At 33.6% G+C, this 18493-nt stretch overlaps 1 protein-coding gene across 1 annotated transcript in view; it reads right to left on the bottom strand.

The window, feature by feature from the left end:
* Positions 1-18493, bottom strand: part of LOC135963152 (aminopeptidase N) — a 153779-nt gene that overhangs the window by 57967 nt on the left and 77319 nt on the right. Inside the window, exon 7 of the mRNA XM_065514926.1 lies at positions 54-204. Within this exon, the coding sequence (XP_065370998.1) occupies positions 54-204 (151 nt within the window). The remainder of the gene's footprint in view (positions 1-53; positions 205-18493) is intronic.

The following is an 18493-nucleotide window of genomic DNA, read 5'->3' as shown; positions in this document are numbered from 1 at the left end:
TAAATGCACATTAAAAAGCGTGTATTTCCTTGTACTAAATTATAATTCCATACCTCTAAAACAATATTGGCTGCTAGGAAACTAGCTAAAGCCTTATTCACGTGAGCATCACTCCACCAGTATGGCGTCACCCATGAACCAAGCCATTGGTAAATCATTTCTTGAGTTAGACCATAATATCCGCGTTTGAGCAGTTCTCGGTCTCTATAAATAATGAAATAAAAGAGTAAAATTATTATGCGATCGAAGAAGTTTAAAATTCTTAATTTGGTTAAACAAGAACAAAAATGTTGATCTTGTCTAAAGGATTGCAATTATGTATTTTATAAAAATGTCCTTAATATAGAGTGGTCCAAATACTAGGATCTTTTAAAATCCTATGTTACATTGAAAAATTCTTTCAATTCGAAATATTGTTTATCAGTCAGTACCATACCTCCGCTAACCAAAATAAGTCGTTTTACGCTGGAACAATATTGGGAAATATTGCAAACTTATTTCCAATTTCTGAAAGCTCCCATCGCGATTGCTGTACGGAAGTGGGTACAAGGAGACTAGTGTACAACATTCATGGTTCCCGTTTTTACGGACATGATTACGGACTTTTTATGGGCATAAGCACCATCAAAATTATTTTTGCACTTCAAGAAACTTTAAAGCAAGAAGCTAAAGTGTTGGAAGAATTAGGTATATGGAAATCTATTTCATATAGTCATTGGGCTTCTCAAATCGTTATTGTTTCAAAAGCAAATTAAAAAATTAAAATTTGTGCCGATTTCAAACAAAAAGTTAATCCTCAGTTAGACATGAAACAGTTTCCTATTCCAATGATTTATTATTAAAATTTAGAGGTGGTTGTCAATTATCAAAAATATTGTTACGTTTTAACCTTTTTAAAACGTTTGGTTTATTTCCTTTAAATAAACCGGATACTTTTGATTGCAAATAAAAGCCGTTTAGTAGTTTGAAAATGCTAACAACTCTTTATTTATTCAAATGTACAACAACAGAATTAAATAGTCACTCAATGTTTTTTTATACACGTTTGTAAATTCGCAGAAATACAGACACAATTTATAATGTACACGAATTTACTTGAAAAACACAACACACTTTAAGGCACTCAGTTGATGCTTATTCGAAAAGCGTCTCTGATAAACTGACTCACGACTGCAACCTCTGCCACTATTTATAACAATGCCATCTGCACTCTAGATTGTTCTTTAACTGTCAAAATTCGAATATTCTAGATCTTACTAATACATACGCCATCTGTGGTGTAATTTCTACAATGTTCTTTAACTGAATATTCGAATTCGAATACAGCGTTGCCAACTTACGATCAAATCAACTGAAAGCTTTTATTTAATAATGCCCACAGATATGTTACAGTTTGCTATTACAGCACTGTTATTTGAAAGCATTATGCTACTTTTAAATCAGCCCTTAAAATCGTTATATTTGAATTCACGTACAATGTCGTAACAATATGTTTGTCTGACGCATATTTCCAAATTTCAATGGATGAAGTGGTTAACACGCCCCTTAGTTTATTTCAATATCAGAAATTACATTTCAGTGTTTCTAGTAAACCTGCAACTTTTCAGCGATTTCTTCAACAAATATCTCGGATATTCCAAATACTGTTAACTATGATATAGTGTTAACAGGCAAATTATATAACGAACATAATCAAAATTTGGGAAATTTTGCCGGTTTAACCCATTGTGGACCAAGGCTTTAAATCATTGAAAAAGTTTTTGGAATGCAAACGGCATACGCCAACACAAAAACAAACTCCAACAAATTGATGTAATGCTGGTTTCTGATACTCATTTGACGTCCAGAAGTTCATTTCGAACAAATGGATATGTAATATATGACACCAAAGATCCCAGAGGTAGATCATGCTGAGGCTCGGCAATTTTAATAAAAGCTCGAATCAAACACTACTTAATGTGTGATTTTTGCGAAGATTATCTTCAAGCTACTACAATCTGTCTTGAAGATTTTCATCGAAAATTAGTGATTTCATCGATATACTCACCACCTAGATTTTCAATTACAGAAAGTCAATATAATAGAATTTTTAATTCACTAGGCCCTCGTTTCCTGGCTGCTGGCGATTATAATGCTAAGCACACATTCTGGGGATCACGACTGATTACCCATAAAGGTCGTGTTTTGTTCGATATAATTTCTAAAATGGCCTACTGACCCACGAAAAATACCGGATGTTATTGATTTTAGCGTGATGAAAACTATCCCTAGAGAAATGATTCAAATTGAATCCTCGCTGGAACTATCTTCAGATCACTCTCCCACTTTTGTTACTTTATTGAGCCACCTAGAAATTGTTACCCTGACTGGTAATTTAGCGATGGCAGGCACAAGAATAAATTGGCTCAAATATAAAAAATACCTCAGTACTCATTGCTCGGAAAACATACCGCTAAGAACACCAGAAAATATCGATTACTCTCTTATCAATTTCCATAAAAATCTCAAACTGGCTGCTACCCAAACCCCCCGACAAATCAGATATAATAGAATTAATTCTGCTGATGTTGAACGGCTCTTAAATGAAAAAAGAAGAGTTCGAAGAGAGTGGCAATTGAACAGATCCCCCAACTAAAATCGAAGCTTAAAGATTGTATAAAAAGACTTAAAATGCTCTTGGAATTTCGAAAAATGGAATCATTGAATAAATATTTAGAAAGCCTAGACGCAACCCCGCAATCGGATTACTCATTATGGCGAGCAACAAAAAGTCTTAAAAGACCTGTCATATGTAAGTCCCCCTTGCGATATTCAAGTGGTGGTTGGGCAAGAAATAATACTGAAAAAGGAATCTTTTTGTTAATCATTTAAAAAAAGTATTTACACCGAACACATCAAACGAAGCAATTGAGTTGCAACCTGTTGTACCCATTTTGAAGCAGCCGTACCCCTACGTTTTGAGATTCGAGAGATCGAAAATGCTATTGTTATTCCGAATCATCAATTTGGATTTAGAAGAAAACACAGTACTATCGAACAAACCCATAGACTTGTAAATATGATGAGAAAAGCGTTTGAAGAAAATAAATACTGTTCCGCACTCTTCATCGACATTTCTCAAGCGTTTGATAAGGTATGGCATGCTGGATTAATATACAAATTGAGTCAAAATTTACCCGCAAACACACATAAGCTGTTGGAAAGCTATTTAACTGGTCGAACATTTAAGGTTAAAGAGGGAAACTTTTTAAGTGCTGCACAACCCATTGAAGCTGGAGTCTCCCAAGGCAGTATCCTGGGACTCATACATCAACATTTGCTGATGATACTGCTATTCTAAGCATTCATGAAAACCCTCAAGAAGCGTCTCGTTACACTGTGGTTCCAAAGCATAATCTATGTGGACAAAATTATTTGGCGCTCTTTTTATATAGAATTGGTATCTCCGATTCCAAAAAAAATGTTTTAAAGATCAATATAAACTTTTTTCAAGTTACAGTAGGGTCTAGATATACATATAAAAATCATTAATAAAAAAATACGTTTTCATGTTTTCCTGAAACTAAATTTTTAAAAAGATCTGTGTTTACTATATTTCAAGTTACAGTAGGGTCTAGATATATAAAATTCAATAATAAATAAAGAAATATTTCTAAAAATTCCATTCCGTAAAAATTAACAAAAAAAGTATTACGGCGGGTGCTGGCGGCTACAATTTTTTTACAAAGACATTCCCCAGAAGTTTCTTTAAATTATGTATATAGTCATTGGACGGGCTTCGACGGTCTTTTTTTTTTCAAGCTGTATAACATTCTTAGAAAAAAATAATCAGTATATTTGAGACCCAAGTTGAAAGAACTATAACAGGAAAATGGAGAGGCCCATAAATATAAGATATACACTTAATAAAAGCCTATATCAATGTTTATTTATGTTTTGAAGTATGAATTTCTATATGGTAAAACAATTGAGATATAAAAATTAACGAATATATGATTCAAAATTTGTTGAACTTCTGGCGCTTCTGTCGAGAAAACGAAATGTCCAATTGAAAAACCCATTTGTATTGGAGGAGAGCAGATTGCCAGCTTCCGAAAAAACTTCGTTTTTCCAAATTCTGAAGATACTGATTTTTATAATTTTGTCCACCTAGATTTTGATTTCGAACCACAGTGCGTTACTTACAAAATCACATATTTAAATTAGAAAAATGGTTAAAACAATGGAAAATTAAAGTCAACGAGCAAAAATGTTCACACATAACATTTACATTGCGTAGAGAATCATGCCCCCCTATTCATATCAATAACCAAACAATAATTCAACAATCGGAAGTGAAATACTTCGGAATACATCTCGATCGTCGCCTTACATGGAAAAGTCTTATAGATGCAAAGTTGACTCAAATGAAATTGAAATCAATTCAAATTAATTGGCTTATTGGCAGAAACTCTACGCTTAGTTTAGATTGTAAACTTCTACTTTATAACATGATCATAAAACCGATATCAGCGTCAAATGTAGAAAAGATCCAAAGACGCCAAAACAAGTTTCTAAGAATGATCACAGTTGCCCCCTGGTATATAAAAAATGCGAATATACACAAAGATCTAAACGTGCACCTTGTAAAAACTGAGATCACGAAGAATGCAGAAAAATATTTAGAAAAAGCTTGAAATTCACCCAAACCCATTGGTCTGCAACATATTAGTTAACCGTGGCCACAATCGATTAAGAAGGAGGGACACAGCAGACCTAATCTAGAAGGAAGAATGCCGATTTAACCAAAACAACCATGAATACAAAATTTTTCGTCCGGTACTGGCTGGACTTATTAAATAATAATTATTAGATATAAGATTTGTACCACTTATTGTTAGTTCATTAAATAATGAAGATACAATAAATAAATGAAAAAGAAAAACAACTTTATTTTATGGTATTTTACGAAACAGTATTTTTTATGATTACAATATAAATAAACCCCACAATGAGAACATGCCATTAGGCAAATAAATATTGTTACGAAATTGTACTTGAATTCAAATATAACGATTTTAAGGGCTGATTTAAAAGTAGCATAATGCTACTAAATAACAGTGCTGTAATGGCAGACTGTAACATATCTGTGGGCATTGTTAAATAAAAGCTTTCAGTTTATTTGATCGTAAGTTGGCAATGCTGTATTCGAATATTCAGTTAAAGAACATTGTAGAAAGTACACCACAGATGGCGTATGATCTAGAATATTCGAACTTTGACAGTTAAAGAGCTTTCTAGATGGTAATGCAGTGTTATAAATAGTGGCAGAGGTTGCAGTCGTGAGTGAGTTTATCAGAGACGCTTTTCGAATAAACATCATCTGAGTGCCTTAAAGTGTGTTGTGTTTTTCAAGTAAATTCGTGTACATTATAAATTGTGTCTGTAATTCTGAGAATTTATAAACCTGTATAAAAAAATATTGAGTGGCTATTTAATTCTGTGGTTGTTGAACATTTTAAATAAATAAAGAGTTGTTACAATTTTCAAACTATTAAGCGGCTTTTATTTGCAATCAAAAGTATCCGGTTTATTTAAAGGCAATAAACCAGCGTTTTGAAAAGGTTAAAACGTAACAATTGGTGTCAGAAGTGGGATTGCAAAATAATAAGCATGAAGTTTGAGGAACTAAAAGTTGAACAACTCAAGAAAGAACTGAGTAAGTTGGAGTTACCAACAGCAGGTAATAAGGCGGAATTGCAGAAGAGGCTGATAGACGAATTCAAGCGGCGTGATATTGACATCGGTGCTCGTTCAGCAACAAGCAGCATGGATTTAAGCACAATGTTTGCGGCTATGATGGAAAAGATGTAGGGAATGCAAATGAAACTTCAAGAAACTTCTAAAGTAAACAACGAGAACCTGGAAGCGAAAATGAACGAAAATTCGAAACAGCTTGCGGAGGTTAAAACTGAACTTCTAGCTGAAGTCAAAGAAGAATTTCAAGAAACTTCTAGAGTCAACAATGAAAAATTATTAGCTGAAGTTCAAGTCAACAACGAGAAACTCCTAGCTGAAATGGAAGCGAAATTTCAAGAATCATCTAGAGTCACAGACGAGAAAATTCAGGAAATGTCTGAAGCTTTTAACAGCAGAGTGGATGGTATTGACCAGAAGGTGTCAGATTTAGAAAATGGTGTTGATCAAAAACTGCATGACCTAGAAACAAAGGTTAATAATCTTCAATGCCAAGATGGACCGGTACGAATTATTCCAGAATCCTCTAGTAGAATAAAGGCCCCTAGTTTTGATGACACCACACCATTTAATGTTTTCAAGTTCCAGTTTGATACTGTTGCCATTAGAAACATGTGGAACAATGAAGAAAAAGCTATAGAATTGATATTGGCCTTAAAAGGGAATGCAGCAGTAGTTCTTGAAAGCGTGCCAGCAAGCAACAGAAATTGTTATGATGACATAATGGAGGCGCTACAACGTAAGTACGGTGGCGAACATAAAAAAGAATTATACCGAATGGAATTGCGTTGCAGAGTGCAGAAGGCTAATGAGACACTACAAGATTTTGCGTTGGAAATCGAGCGTTTGCTACTGCTCACTTATCCAGGGGAAAACAATTCATTTTTGGACCATAACAAGATAGAGGCATTCGTCAATGGCATTCGCGATCCTGAAATAAAACATGCGGTTTGTGCTACACCTAAACCATCATTTGCTGAAACAGTTTCATTTGCACTGGCGCAAGAAACGGCGAAAATAATTTCAAAGCCGCAGATATGCAAGGTGCGCAATATCGAGGTTGTTGCTGAATACGAGAGAAATATAGTCGACGAATTAAAAAAGGTCTTGGAGGCGTTTAATGATAAGCATAGCAAAGCCAGAGTAAAATGTTATAATTGCGGAAAATCTGGTCACATTCAGCGAAATTGCAAAGCACCGAGAAAACGAACCAGATCTGTTTCGCCTCCAAGAAACAACCAGCCTTCAAATCATCAATCGTCACAAGAATCACCTTTAAACTAAAACGAGCTAGCACTATGGGGCAATAGCTAGCTCCCACATCTCAGGGACCCACAATCTCCATATCCGTAATTCAGCAGAAAAATAGCAACCTTACTGCTTGTGGGTACATAAACGGTCAGAAGCACGTTTTTACTATAGACATTGGGGCATCACAGTCTATCGTCAAGTCCGATTTAGTCAAAAACACAATGGAACCCTTACGTGGGGTAAGTCTGCGCACAGCTACCGGGGAGCCAGCCACTGCCTATGGTAAAGTAAATGTGAAAGTAACCATTGCCAATGTTAGCGTCAATCATGTATTTATTGTTGCCGATATTGTGGACGAAGTAATCATTGGTGCTGATTTCATGATTAGTCATGGCATTACTTTGGATATGGGACAAAAGGTTATGATTTGGCGAAATGTGGAAATACCCCTTGACGTCGGATATGAAAATAGGACTCAAGTAAGAAAGCTAGTTACTGTCGAGCATCAGAGACTACCACCACAGTCAGAAACTTTAGTATGGGCCTGTATGGAGGGAGATTGTGAGGACAACAGTTTGTGGGTGGTAGAACCAGCAGAAATAAAAAGTGATCTTATAACAGCAAAAGCCCTCGTTAAACACTGCAACAACAAAATAGTTCCTGTAAGAGTGCTTAACCTGTCCAGCTCTGTAAAAGTAGTTAAGCCAAATTCCGAAATAGGTCGATGCACTTCAGCAGAGGCAGTAATCAATTGCGAGAAAAACCCGGAACATGCCAATAAATCCACCAAGGAACACGAGCTACTAGCGGAATATGTGGGGAAATGGGTAGGAGGATTAGCGTCGCCCGATAGAAATAAGGCCAAACAGCTTCTGAAGAAACATACCTCGGTCTTCGCCTTAAAAAGTCAAAGCCAAGGTAGAACGGCAATTGTAAAGCATCAAATAAATACTGGCGAAGCGAGGCCCATGAAGCAGGCGCCCAGAAGTATTCCTCTAGCAAAACGAAGTGAAGTGAATGAGTTGGTTAACGAAATGGAGCGGGATGGAGTAATCGAACCATCTTCAAGTCCTTGGAGCTCGCCTGTTGTGTTAGTTAAAAAGAAATACGGCAGCACTAGGTTTTGCGTCGATTATAGAAAGCTGAACGACGTTACCAAAAAAGACAGCTACCCGCTACCAAGAATTGACGACACCCTGGACACATTAGCTGGAACAAAATGGTTCTCCACATTGGACTTGCAAAGTGGTTATTGGCAGGTAGAGATTGCAGAAAAAGACAATGAGAAAACTGCGTTTAGTGCCAGTGATGGATTATGGCAGTTTAATGTGATGCCCTTTGGACTCTGCAATGCTCCAGCCACATTCGAGCGTTTAATGGAACATGTGTTGAAAGAACTTCACTGGAAGACATGCTTGGTGTACCTCGATGACATAATTGTCATGGGGAAGCCTTTCGATGAACACTTGAAAAACCTTGAAGAATTCCTTAAACGAATAGCAGCGGCTGGACTAAAACTTAGCGTAAAGAAATGTGCATTGTTCCAGAAAGAAGTTAAGTATTTAGGGCATCACGTAACAGCAGACGGCATATCAACAGATGAGGATAAAATACGAGCCGTAAAGGACTGGCCTCGTCCGAGAAATCTTCACGAATTGCGCAGTTTTCTAGGCCTTTGCACGTACTACCGACGATTTGAACCGAATTTTGCCAGTGTTGCCGCAAGCCTACATGAGCTAACGCAGAAGTCGCGAGCGTTCCTGTGGAGTGAATCTCAAGAACAGGCATTCCTTCAGTTAAAGGAATTGTTGTGTACAGCACCAATTTTGGCATATCCCATCCCAGGGGCGAAGTTTGTGCTAGACAGCGATGCGAGTGGATACGGAATAGGCGGTGTGCTTTCGCAGGTGATCAACGGGACGGAAAAGGTCATAGGCTACTACATCCGAATATATTCCAAGCCTGAGAGTATTAGAGTGTGTGAAGCATTTCCACAAGTATTTGTATGGTCAGCACTTCCAACTGAGAACCGATCATTCTGACCTCAGGTGGTTGTTGCAATTTAAACAACCTGAAGGGCAACTGGCTCGTTGGATTGAGCGGCTTCAGAGCTATGACTTTAGCATCGAGCACCGGAAGGGTTTGAAACACGGCAATGCGGACGCGCTCTCAAGACGGGCTTGCAACGCGGAATGCAAGCATTGCGCAAAAGCCGCGAGAAAGGAATGTGTCATTGACGTTCGACTAATGCACATAGAGTCCAGTGCAGATTGGTCTCTATCGCAGAGAAATGACCCCATACTGTCTAAAATAATATCGGCAAAAGAAGAAGGCCAGCCCGCAATGATATATCGGCCGAAAGTCCACTGATGAAATCATATTGGGCCCTATGGAATAGTCTACAATTGTTAAATGGCTGCTTATACCGCATATGGGAAAGTGCTGAAGGTAAAACAGTGACAAATCTAATTGTTGTACCATCCTCTAAAATAAACGAAGTAATGAAAGAGTTTCATGACGGTACCAGTGGTGGTCATCTTGGTGTGACAAAAACCTTAGAGAAGCTGGATCTGGAGTTGCACTCGGATCAGGGTAGAAATTTTGAATCCGCCGTATTCAAGGAAATGTGCGATTTATACGGAATAAGAAAAACCAGAACAACGCCACTGCATCCTCAATCTGATGGCATGGTCGAAAGATTCAATCGCACCCTGGAGGAATATTTAAGAAAAGTGGTCAGTGCACACCAGAAGGACTGGGATGAACACATACCAAAATTTCTATTGGCATACATGTCAGCTGTTCATGACTCGACCTCTCGAACACCTGCAAAAATTGTCTTCGGGACAGAACTCAAGTTGCCTGGTGATTTAGAATTCGGTATTAAGCCCTCATCAAATAATGAAAACACTTGCCAAGAGCAAGATGACCTTAACGAACTTCACGAATTCGTACGCAGACGAATAAAAATGACCAGCGACAAAATGAAAGCCAGATACGATCGTACAGCGAATTCTGAGGGATTTAATGAAGGCCAACTTGTACTGCTGTATAACCCACAACGCAAGAAAGGACTGTCTCCCAAACTACAAACCCATTGGGATGGACCATACAAGGTGATTAAGAAATTAAACGATGTGGTGTACAGAATACAGAAAGAAAAGAGCCCGAGATCTAAAATGAAGGTCGTACATCTAGAACGACTAGCCGCCTATGGGAGAAGTGAATCTATGCCTATTCGGGACGAACAGGCTTAAGCGGGGGGCAGTGTTACGAAATTGTACTTGAATTCAAATATAACGATTTTAACGGCTGATTTAAAAGTAGCATAATGCTTTCAAATAACAGTGCTGTAATGGCAGACTGTAACATATCTGTGGGCATTGTTAAATAAAAGCTTTCAGTTTATTTGATCGTAAGTTGGCAACGCTGTATTCGAATATTCAGTTAATGAACATTGTAGAAAGTACACCACAGATGGCGTATGATCTAGAATATTCGAACTTTGACAGTTAAAGAGCTTTCTAGATGGTAATGCAGTGTTATAAATAGTGGCAGAGGTTGCAGTCGTGAGTGAGTTTATCAGAGACGCTTTTCGAATAAACATCACCTGAGCGCCTTAAAGTGTGTTGTGTTTTTCAAGTAAATTCGTGTACATTATAAATTGTGTCTGTAATTCTGAGAATTTATAAACCTGTATAAAAAAATATTGAGTGGCTATTTAATTCTGTGGTTGTTGTACATTTTAAATAAATAAAGAGTTGTTACAATTTTTAAACTACTAAACGGCTTTTATTTGCAATCAAAAGTATCCGGTTTATTTAAAGGAAATAAACCAGCGTTTTGAAAAGGTTAAAACGTAACAAATTATTATTCCAAAGATAATAGTGTAATTCAAAGTACTTTTGGGAAAAAAGTCAAAATATGTTTTGTTTTCATTTTGTAAACTTATTAGTGTTATGATACTTATTAGTACCGTCGGTCGACAAAGGGTTAACTTGTAATATATGCAAATGCTCATTTATACAAGATAACATTTAATTTCTCCGTAATATAATTAGCAAAAATGGAAATGAGCCATATGTATTATAGCCATTAAAAATTTACCAAGACCTAAGAATTTACATGATTTACAAGCATTCATGGCTAAAGTGATGTACTACATGAAATACAATATAACTTTTCCACTTTATATGAGCCTCTTAATAAACTGCAAAAGAAAAAATCAAAATCTTAAGCAGCAACTTATTTCAACAACTAAGCTGTTTTATTTGATAATTTACCATTATTGTTAGCAACTGATGCGTCATCTTTTGATCTGTGAGCTGTAATTTTCCATATATATCCCGATGGTTCAGAAAAATATATAGCACATGCTTCTAAAACCTTGAATATCCATCGAAAGAATTATAGTCAAATTGAAAAAAAAACTTTAGCTATTATATTTTGCATTCAGAAATTTCACAAATATCTTTACGGCAGAAAATTTAAATTAATGTCTTTTTAATAATGTCTTTTTTAATAACTTACTTTTTAAGTAGTAAAGTCTAAAAAAACAAAATAAACAAACAAAACAAAAAAACTGTTACTTTTTCTCAATTTGCCCATTTTTTTTATTGCATGTTTATTTTTAGAAAAACAGAAAAGAATATTGCATTACTGTGTGAAAACCATTATTTGACGCACAATGAAATAACTAAGCAGTGGTGTAGTGAGTACAACAACAGACTAGCAAACGGATGGTTGGTGGTTCGACTCTTGGCTGCGACTTATTTGTTTTTTTTATTTCTTGTTTGCAAATACAAAATTCTCTAAATAACTCTACTAACAAAACAACTTAATTCCAAAATATAAAGGATTACATTTGGGACATCGCGAACAAAAATAATGACTTCTTACAGTAGAAAAATTAGAAGTCGAATCGTCAAATTCCCCTTATTTTTCGGCTTATTTATAAGTAAAGTTTTTGCTGGGTACACAAGCCCTCTTTTGGTAAAGTTATACATTTTATACATTTGATATCAATTGCCATGGAAATGCTGATGCATTATCACGTTTAACATTTTCAACAGATACTGTTAAAATTAAACAATTAACAAGCCGCACGTTGGTCAGTAATTAATTTCATTGGCCAAAAGTCCAATTTATTGTTAACACCGATATCCAAAATAAGAAACATATTGAAACTAAAGTGGGCAAAAAATATTGGTAATATTTTCCAATTGAATGAAATTACTTCCAAAATGTTTTCTATTTTTATTTTACCTGTTCATAAGTTGTGATAGGTATCTTATGTATATTATATAATTATTACTATCACCGCTACAAGAATAACAAGAATTCATGGAACACATACTAAAAATCACTTATGATTTGGAACGGCACCAATAAGGAGTTAAGAAGTATTATTAAAATGTTTTTTTATCAGCTTATAACTTTTTTTATAAGTAAAGCTGATTCAATAGTTACAGAGTTCAGTTCATGGAAGTCACCTACAAAAGCCTGGCAGCGAATTCATTTGGATTTTGCTGGATGATTTAAGAATTCATCATGGATCACATGTGTTGATGCTTTGTCCATTACCCTTATGTTTTCAAAATGAATTCAATCTGCAGCAATGAATACACTGAAGAATATTTTAGCAATTGAAGAAATTGTAGTGAGCTTGAAATATCTTTATATATGATAGTTGCAAGAATGTATGGAAATTCTAAACAATGGGTACCCAGCAGTTTTAGGATACAGTCCCGAACCAGTGATTTTAATCATCATTTAGGGTGGGAACTAGTTACTTCAATAGCTACGTGACTAGTTATTTTAACACGTGCATGTCCTAAGCATGACCCCCTGCTTAGGACCCCTTTTGAATACAATGAGATTGTCCGATAGCTGATCCAAAGTAGTCAACGCATTGGATTCACATACTGGTTACATAGCGTCAGTTACTTTACTACCTACCTATCTGGTTACTTGATCAGCTACATAACTAATTATTTTAATATGTTCGGGTGCTAATTGACTACAAATAGTCATATAACAAGTAAAAGAGCTATATTCGGCTGTGCCGAATTGTATATACCCTTCACCAAATTATACTTCAAAATAAAAATTTTTAATATTTTTAGGTAAACAAAATTATTTTTTTTCCAAAGTTGTTCTTTTAATTTTTTGGAAAAAAAAATTTTTCGAATTGTTTTTTTAAATTATACATTTTTTTTTTTGTTTTTTATATTTTTTTTAATATTTAGCTAAAAAAAACTTTTATTGAGAAAAAAAATTCGGGTTAAAAATATTTTTTTCGATTTTGACCCGTTGCAAAGGTCTTTGATATATCTATCATTATATATTCATATTGTCTATATTATAGGTCAAAAATCGAGGTTGTCCTGGTTTTTTCCTTATATCTCAGTCATTTGTGGAACGAGACGGAAGAATTTCAGAGATATTAATGTATGAATCGTGTATGTAAGTTTTTTGGGGGCATCGAATAGACAGACGGGCATGGCTTAATCGACTCTATTTTTTTCACGAAAAATCTATGGAAAATACTGCATTCTATGGAAAATTCTAAGAAATTTTCCCCAAGAAACCATAGGTCTAAAATCAAATCCTATATTGCGCATTTCGACTTTTATCCAATGATATTTCAATATAAATTTTTTTTTAATAGTATTTTTTATTGGATTAAAGACGAAATGCGCAAGATAGGATTTGATTTTAGACCTATGGTTTCTTGAGGAAAATTTCTTAAAAATGCAAATTAACCCTTAATAGCACTTGGGGTTCAAATGACCCTGAACCTTTAAAATCACGAAAAACACCGTAATTTTGACCCCAAGTGCTCTTAAGGGTTAATTTCCATTTTTGTGCTGTTATTGTAAATACTAGACTTCATGTTATATTTTTCTTAAGTATCATCAAAATTGGACCAAAAATATATAACATTTCGCTATCTTTCCATTAGAAATTCAAAATATTGAAAAATTTTTTTTGACCTTCACTATTTAAGGGTTAACGTTTTCCGATTATAGGAAAACGTTCAGACTATATTTAAAATTATCTGGACTATAATATTCTGAACAGATTTTACTTAATAGAGTAAGGAAATTGGGCTCATTCGCCAAAATATGGCCAAAAAATTAGTTTTTCTCGAAAATCGCAAAATTTAAATCGCAGGTACGGAAAAACTATAGGAGGTATTGTCATACTTTTTTCATATTCTTATTCCCTATTATGTTGTCAATAAATCCCCATGTGATGATCAAAAAATTCTGAAATTTGTTTAACAAAATTTTTAAAAATTTTAAATTGGAGTTTTGAAACTGCCGTAAAAAAAATATATTTTTTGTTATACCTGCGAATAGGTTAACTGTATCATATGAAGATAAAAACTCATATACAAGTAAATATGGATATATTTTAAGTAGAATAAACTTTTGTTTTAATATTTCTCATAATATGTATGTTAATTTTGTTCTTACATTTCTTGTTTTAGTGGCCTGAGACACTTTAATGGCCTGGCGATTTTTTAATAACTTTAACATTTTTTAACCAAATTTTGTGTTTTATATCTTATTAGAACGACAATTACTTACACATTTCGATTCTTTTAAATTAAATTGCAAAAATAATTATTTAATGGGAAAATTTTTTAAAAAACTTACAAAGCGCTTTTTTCCCCTTGTAAAACTAAATCGAAAGTTGACACGGGTTGGCCTTCTTAGAACAAGCTAAACATTTTTTTGGTGGTATTTTAGGTCATTACGAAAGTTTTCAGCGGGTACCGTTTCAACATTTCAAAAAATTTAATTCTAAGGGACACTCTACTGCACATATTACTAAAGTGTTAGGAAGTATGTTATATTTACTTCAAACAGCGGATGGTAAAACTATAAAACGTCGTCAAAACCTAATTCGAAAATCTTCTGCTAATATTGAACCAAAAATAACAGATAGAGATTTTAACAGAGCACAAGAGTTAGCTAATTTACTTCCTTATCATAATAATACAGAAATTTCTGTCGTTTCAGATCAACCTACTATCAATTATAGAAACTAAATTGATCATTCAATTTCAGATCAGACTAATTCAATTGCTCAAATAGAATCTCAATCTTTGCCTCAGCCAATATTATAGGTATGGTCACACATGGCAAATATTTACTCAAAAGCGTAACCACTTATTATCACAAATTTGTTTGAAATTTTTACTTTTACAAGTGTAAGATCAAAGAGCATCAAATAAAACAACATTTTTGGTTTTGAGTAGTCGTAAGTACATAAAAGGAGTTTTGAAATAAATAGAAGAATTCAAATATATTTTTTTTAGTGGTTACGTCTTTTTCGTCAAATATTTGCCATGTGTGACCCTACCTTAAGAAGATCAAGTAGAATTAATCGAAAATCTACAAATTATTTTCCAGAATTTAATACAAAATTAACGCGGAGGAATTGATATATATATTTACTTTGTGTTAATTTAATTGTTTATATAAATCAGTCATGCCCAAGCCCTATACTCTTGGTACTCTTTTGTTTTTGTAATTGCTCTTAGCTATAGGCTGTGTGTTTTGTATACTCACTAGAGCAGTGATGTTCATCCCATACAACAATTGTTTAAAAAATTTAAACCAGTAATGTTCACGCCATACAACAATTGTTTGAAAAATTTACACACATTTGTTACGCTCTTTTAAAAACTTTTGTTCATTCATCGTTTAGCTCTCGATGAAAACACATGCGATGGACTATCGTCATTTTTTTCAGACATTTACTAAGCATTGTTGTTGGTTGTTTTTGGACGAAGCATAGCAAACACAAGCGTTTCAATTGCAATTGAACACATAATAACAAAGTCAAAAATTAATACAAAATTAAATAGAATTTAGGCCGTATAATGCATATTTTTTCTTTTCCTTAAAATTTAAATTACATTCATTAAATAAATTGGTTATATGTGACAAAAATTCTAAATCTAAACTTTCATTATTTTGTTCTTATTTTAAATGTTTGACATTATGTTTGCTGGGTAGCTCTCTCACCAATACATCTTCATTTTTATTTTTGAACATCACTGATTTAAACACATTTGTTACGCTCTTTTAAAGAGCGTAATAAATGTCTCATTTTTTCAGAAATTCAATAAGCATTGTTGTTGGTTGGTTTTTGGATGAAGCATAGCAAACACACGCGTTTCAATTACAATTGAACACAAAAAAACAAAGTTAAAAATAAATAAAAAATTTGAGAGTATTTCGGCCGTATAATGTATATTCTTTCATTTCCTTAAAATTTAAATTATATTATATTCATATAATAAATTGGTTTTATTTGACAAAAATTCTAAATTTAAACTTTCTTCATTTTGTTGTTATTTTAAGTGTTTGACATTATGTTTGCTGGGTAGCTCTCTCACCAAATATCTTAATTTTTGTTTTTGAACATCACTGCACTAGAGCAGTGATGTTCACGCCATACAACAATTGTTTGAAAAATTTACACACATTTGTTACGCTCTTTTAAAAACTTTTGTTCATTCATCGTTTAGCTCTCGATGAAAACACATGCGACGGACTATCGTCATTTTTTTCAGACATTTACTAAGCATTGTTGTTGGTTGTTTTTGGAAGAAGCATAGCAAACACAAGCGTTGCAATTGAACACAAAATAACAAAGTCAAAAATAAATAAAAAATTAAATAGAATTTAGGCCGTATAATGCATATTTTTTCTTTTCCTTAAAATTTAAATTACATTCATTAAATAAATTGGTTATATGTGACAAAAATTCTAAATCTAAACTTTCATTATTTTGTTCTTATTTTAAATGTTTGACAATATGTTTGCTGGGTAGCTCTCTCACCAATACATCTTCATTTTTATTTTTGAACATCACTGCACTAGAGCACTCAGCACTAGCAATACAAAATACACAAACAACTTTGTCTTATTATTTTTTTGTCGTTCTTCATTGAATACACGCATGTTGAAAGCAACAACACTTTCGTATGCTTTGCTGGTAAACATTGACGACTGCGATCATCCATGTAGATTTTGTTTTTGTTTATCGTATGATATTTTAAAAATGTGTGTGTTGAAAGTGAGTTTTTTCTTCTTTTTTCTTTGTATGAATTGGTTGAATAAAAAGTAGCTTTTCTTTAAATGTATTGGTGTTTACTCTTCCATAAGGAACTTGTGGGCACCCCTGATATAAATAATTGCTTAATCACATTTGTATTGACTGCCTGTAGTGCGATTCACTAACTTTTATAACGATAATCGTATCGTTAAAATAAATATAACGAAAATTTATCGAATTTGCTATTCAGTAACATTTTTAACGACATTCGCTGTCGGTTGAAGTCAGCTGTTACTTAAAGCAGTTTTTTTTCCGTTATGTTAGCGAGAATAATTTAAGTTGTGTTTATTTAATCGATAAAGTGTATTTGCAATTTTTTCTTCGTCATCTTCATCTTTTGTAGCTGGAACTATCGTAAAAATAATGGAAACACAATTTTGTTTACTTAACTTATTAATATTTACAATAAAATATAAAAAAATAAGCTGATAAATAGGGGAATTTGAAGACTATACTACTAATTATTCACCTGGAAGAAGTACTTATTTTTGTTCGCAATGTCCCAAAAGTAATCCTTTACATTTTGGAAGGAAATAAGTTGTTTTGTTAGTAGAATTATTCATAAAATTATGTATTTACTAAAAAAAATAAATAAAAAAAAGTAAGTCGCAGCCAAGTGTCGAACCAATAACCTTCCGATTGCTAGTCAACGTTGTACTCACTACACCACTGGTTAATTATTTTATTGTGTGTCAAATAATGGTTTTCTACTTTTCGCTTATTTTGATATTTTGTAGACAGAGATGTCATATCTTAAACAATCGTTAAAAATAAATTACTGAATCACACTATCGTTACTGCAAGCGATTATTTATGTCGATAAACATTACGACTGTCGGTTCGTTAAAAGTTAGTGAATCGCACTACTGGTCGAAAGAAAAATGAGTCGAAGACAATTTTATGAAAAACACTCAGTTTTTAAAATTCTTTCGAATGGTTTTCATACAAATTTGTTCGAATTATTTTTCTTTCGGCATCGTGAAACAGGCCTTGAATTGTACTTTTAATTTATAAAAAATGTTTGAGTTGTTAATAGAATTTCAATTAGAAAACATAAGTGGTAAGAATGTATTACATAGTAGAAAAACTATGTGAAAACAAAAACAACTAGTATAATTCATGGTACTTTTTCTTTATTGTCATGGGTACTTTTTTGAATTTTCTATAATAATGGAGCTATAAACATAAAATTAAGCATGTATAGTTCTATGTGAGTGAGAATTCAAAGTGATACTTTTTCTATTTTCATCAACAATGAACTTAGAAACATTGTGCTAAGTTTTTATGGACCCGAATCTACAAGTAGTGACATTATGGAACTTTTTCTTTATTCTAACGGTAATTTTTGAATTTTGTACAATAATATAAT

This window comes from Calliphora vicina, chromosome 1 (assembly GCF_958450345.1).
Source record: "Calliphora vicina chromosome 1, idCalVici1.1, whole genome shotgun sequence".
In the NCBI taxonomy this organism is placed as follows: domain Eukaryota; kingdom Metazoa; phylum Arthropoda; class Insecta; order Diptera; family Calliphoridae; genus Calliphora; species Calliphora vicina.
Note: the sequence above shows the minus strand (reverse complement) of the source record. Positions and strands in the feature narration are given on the sequence as shown.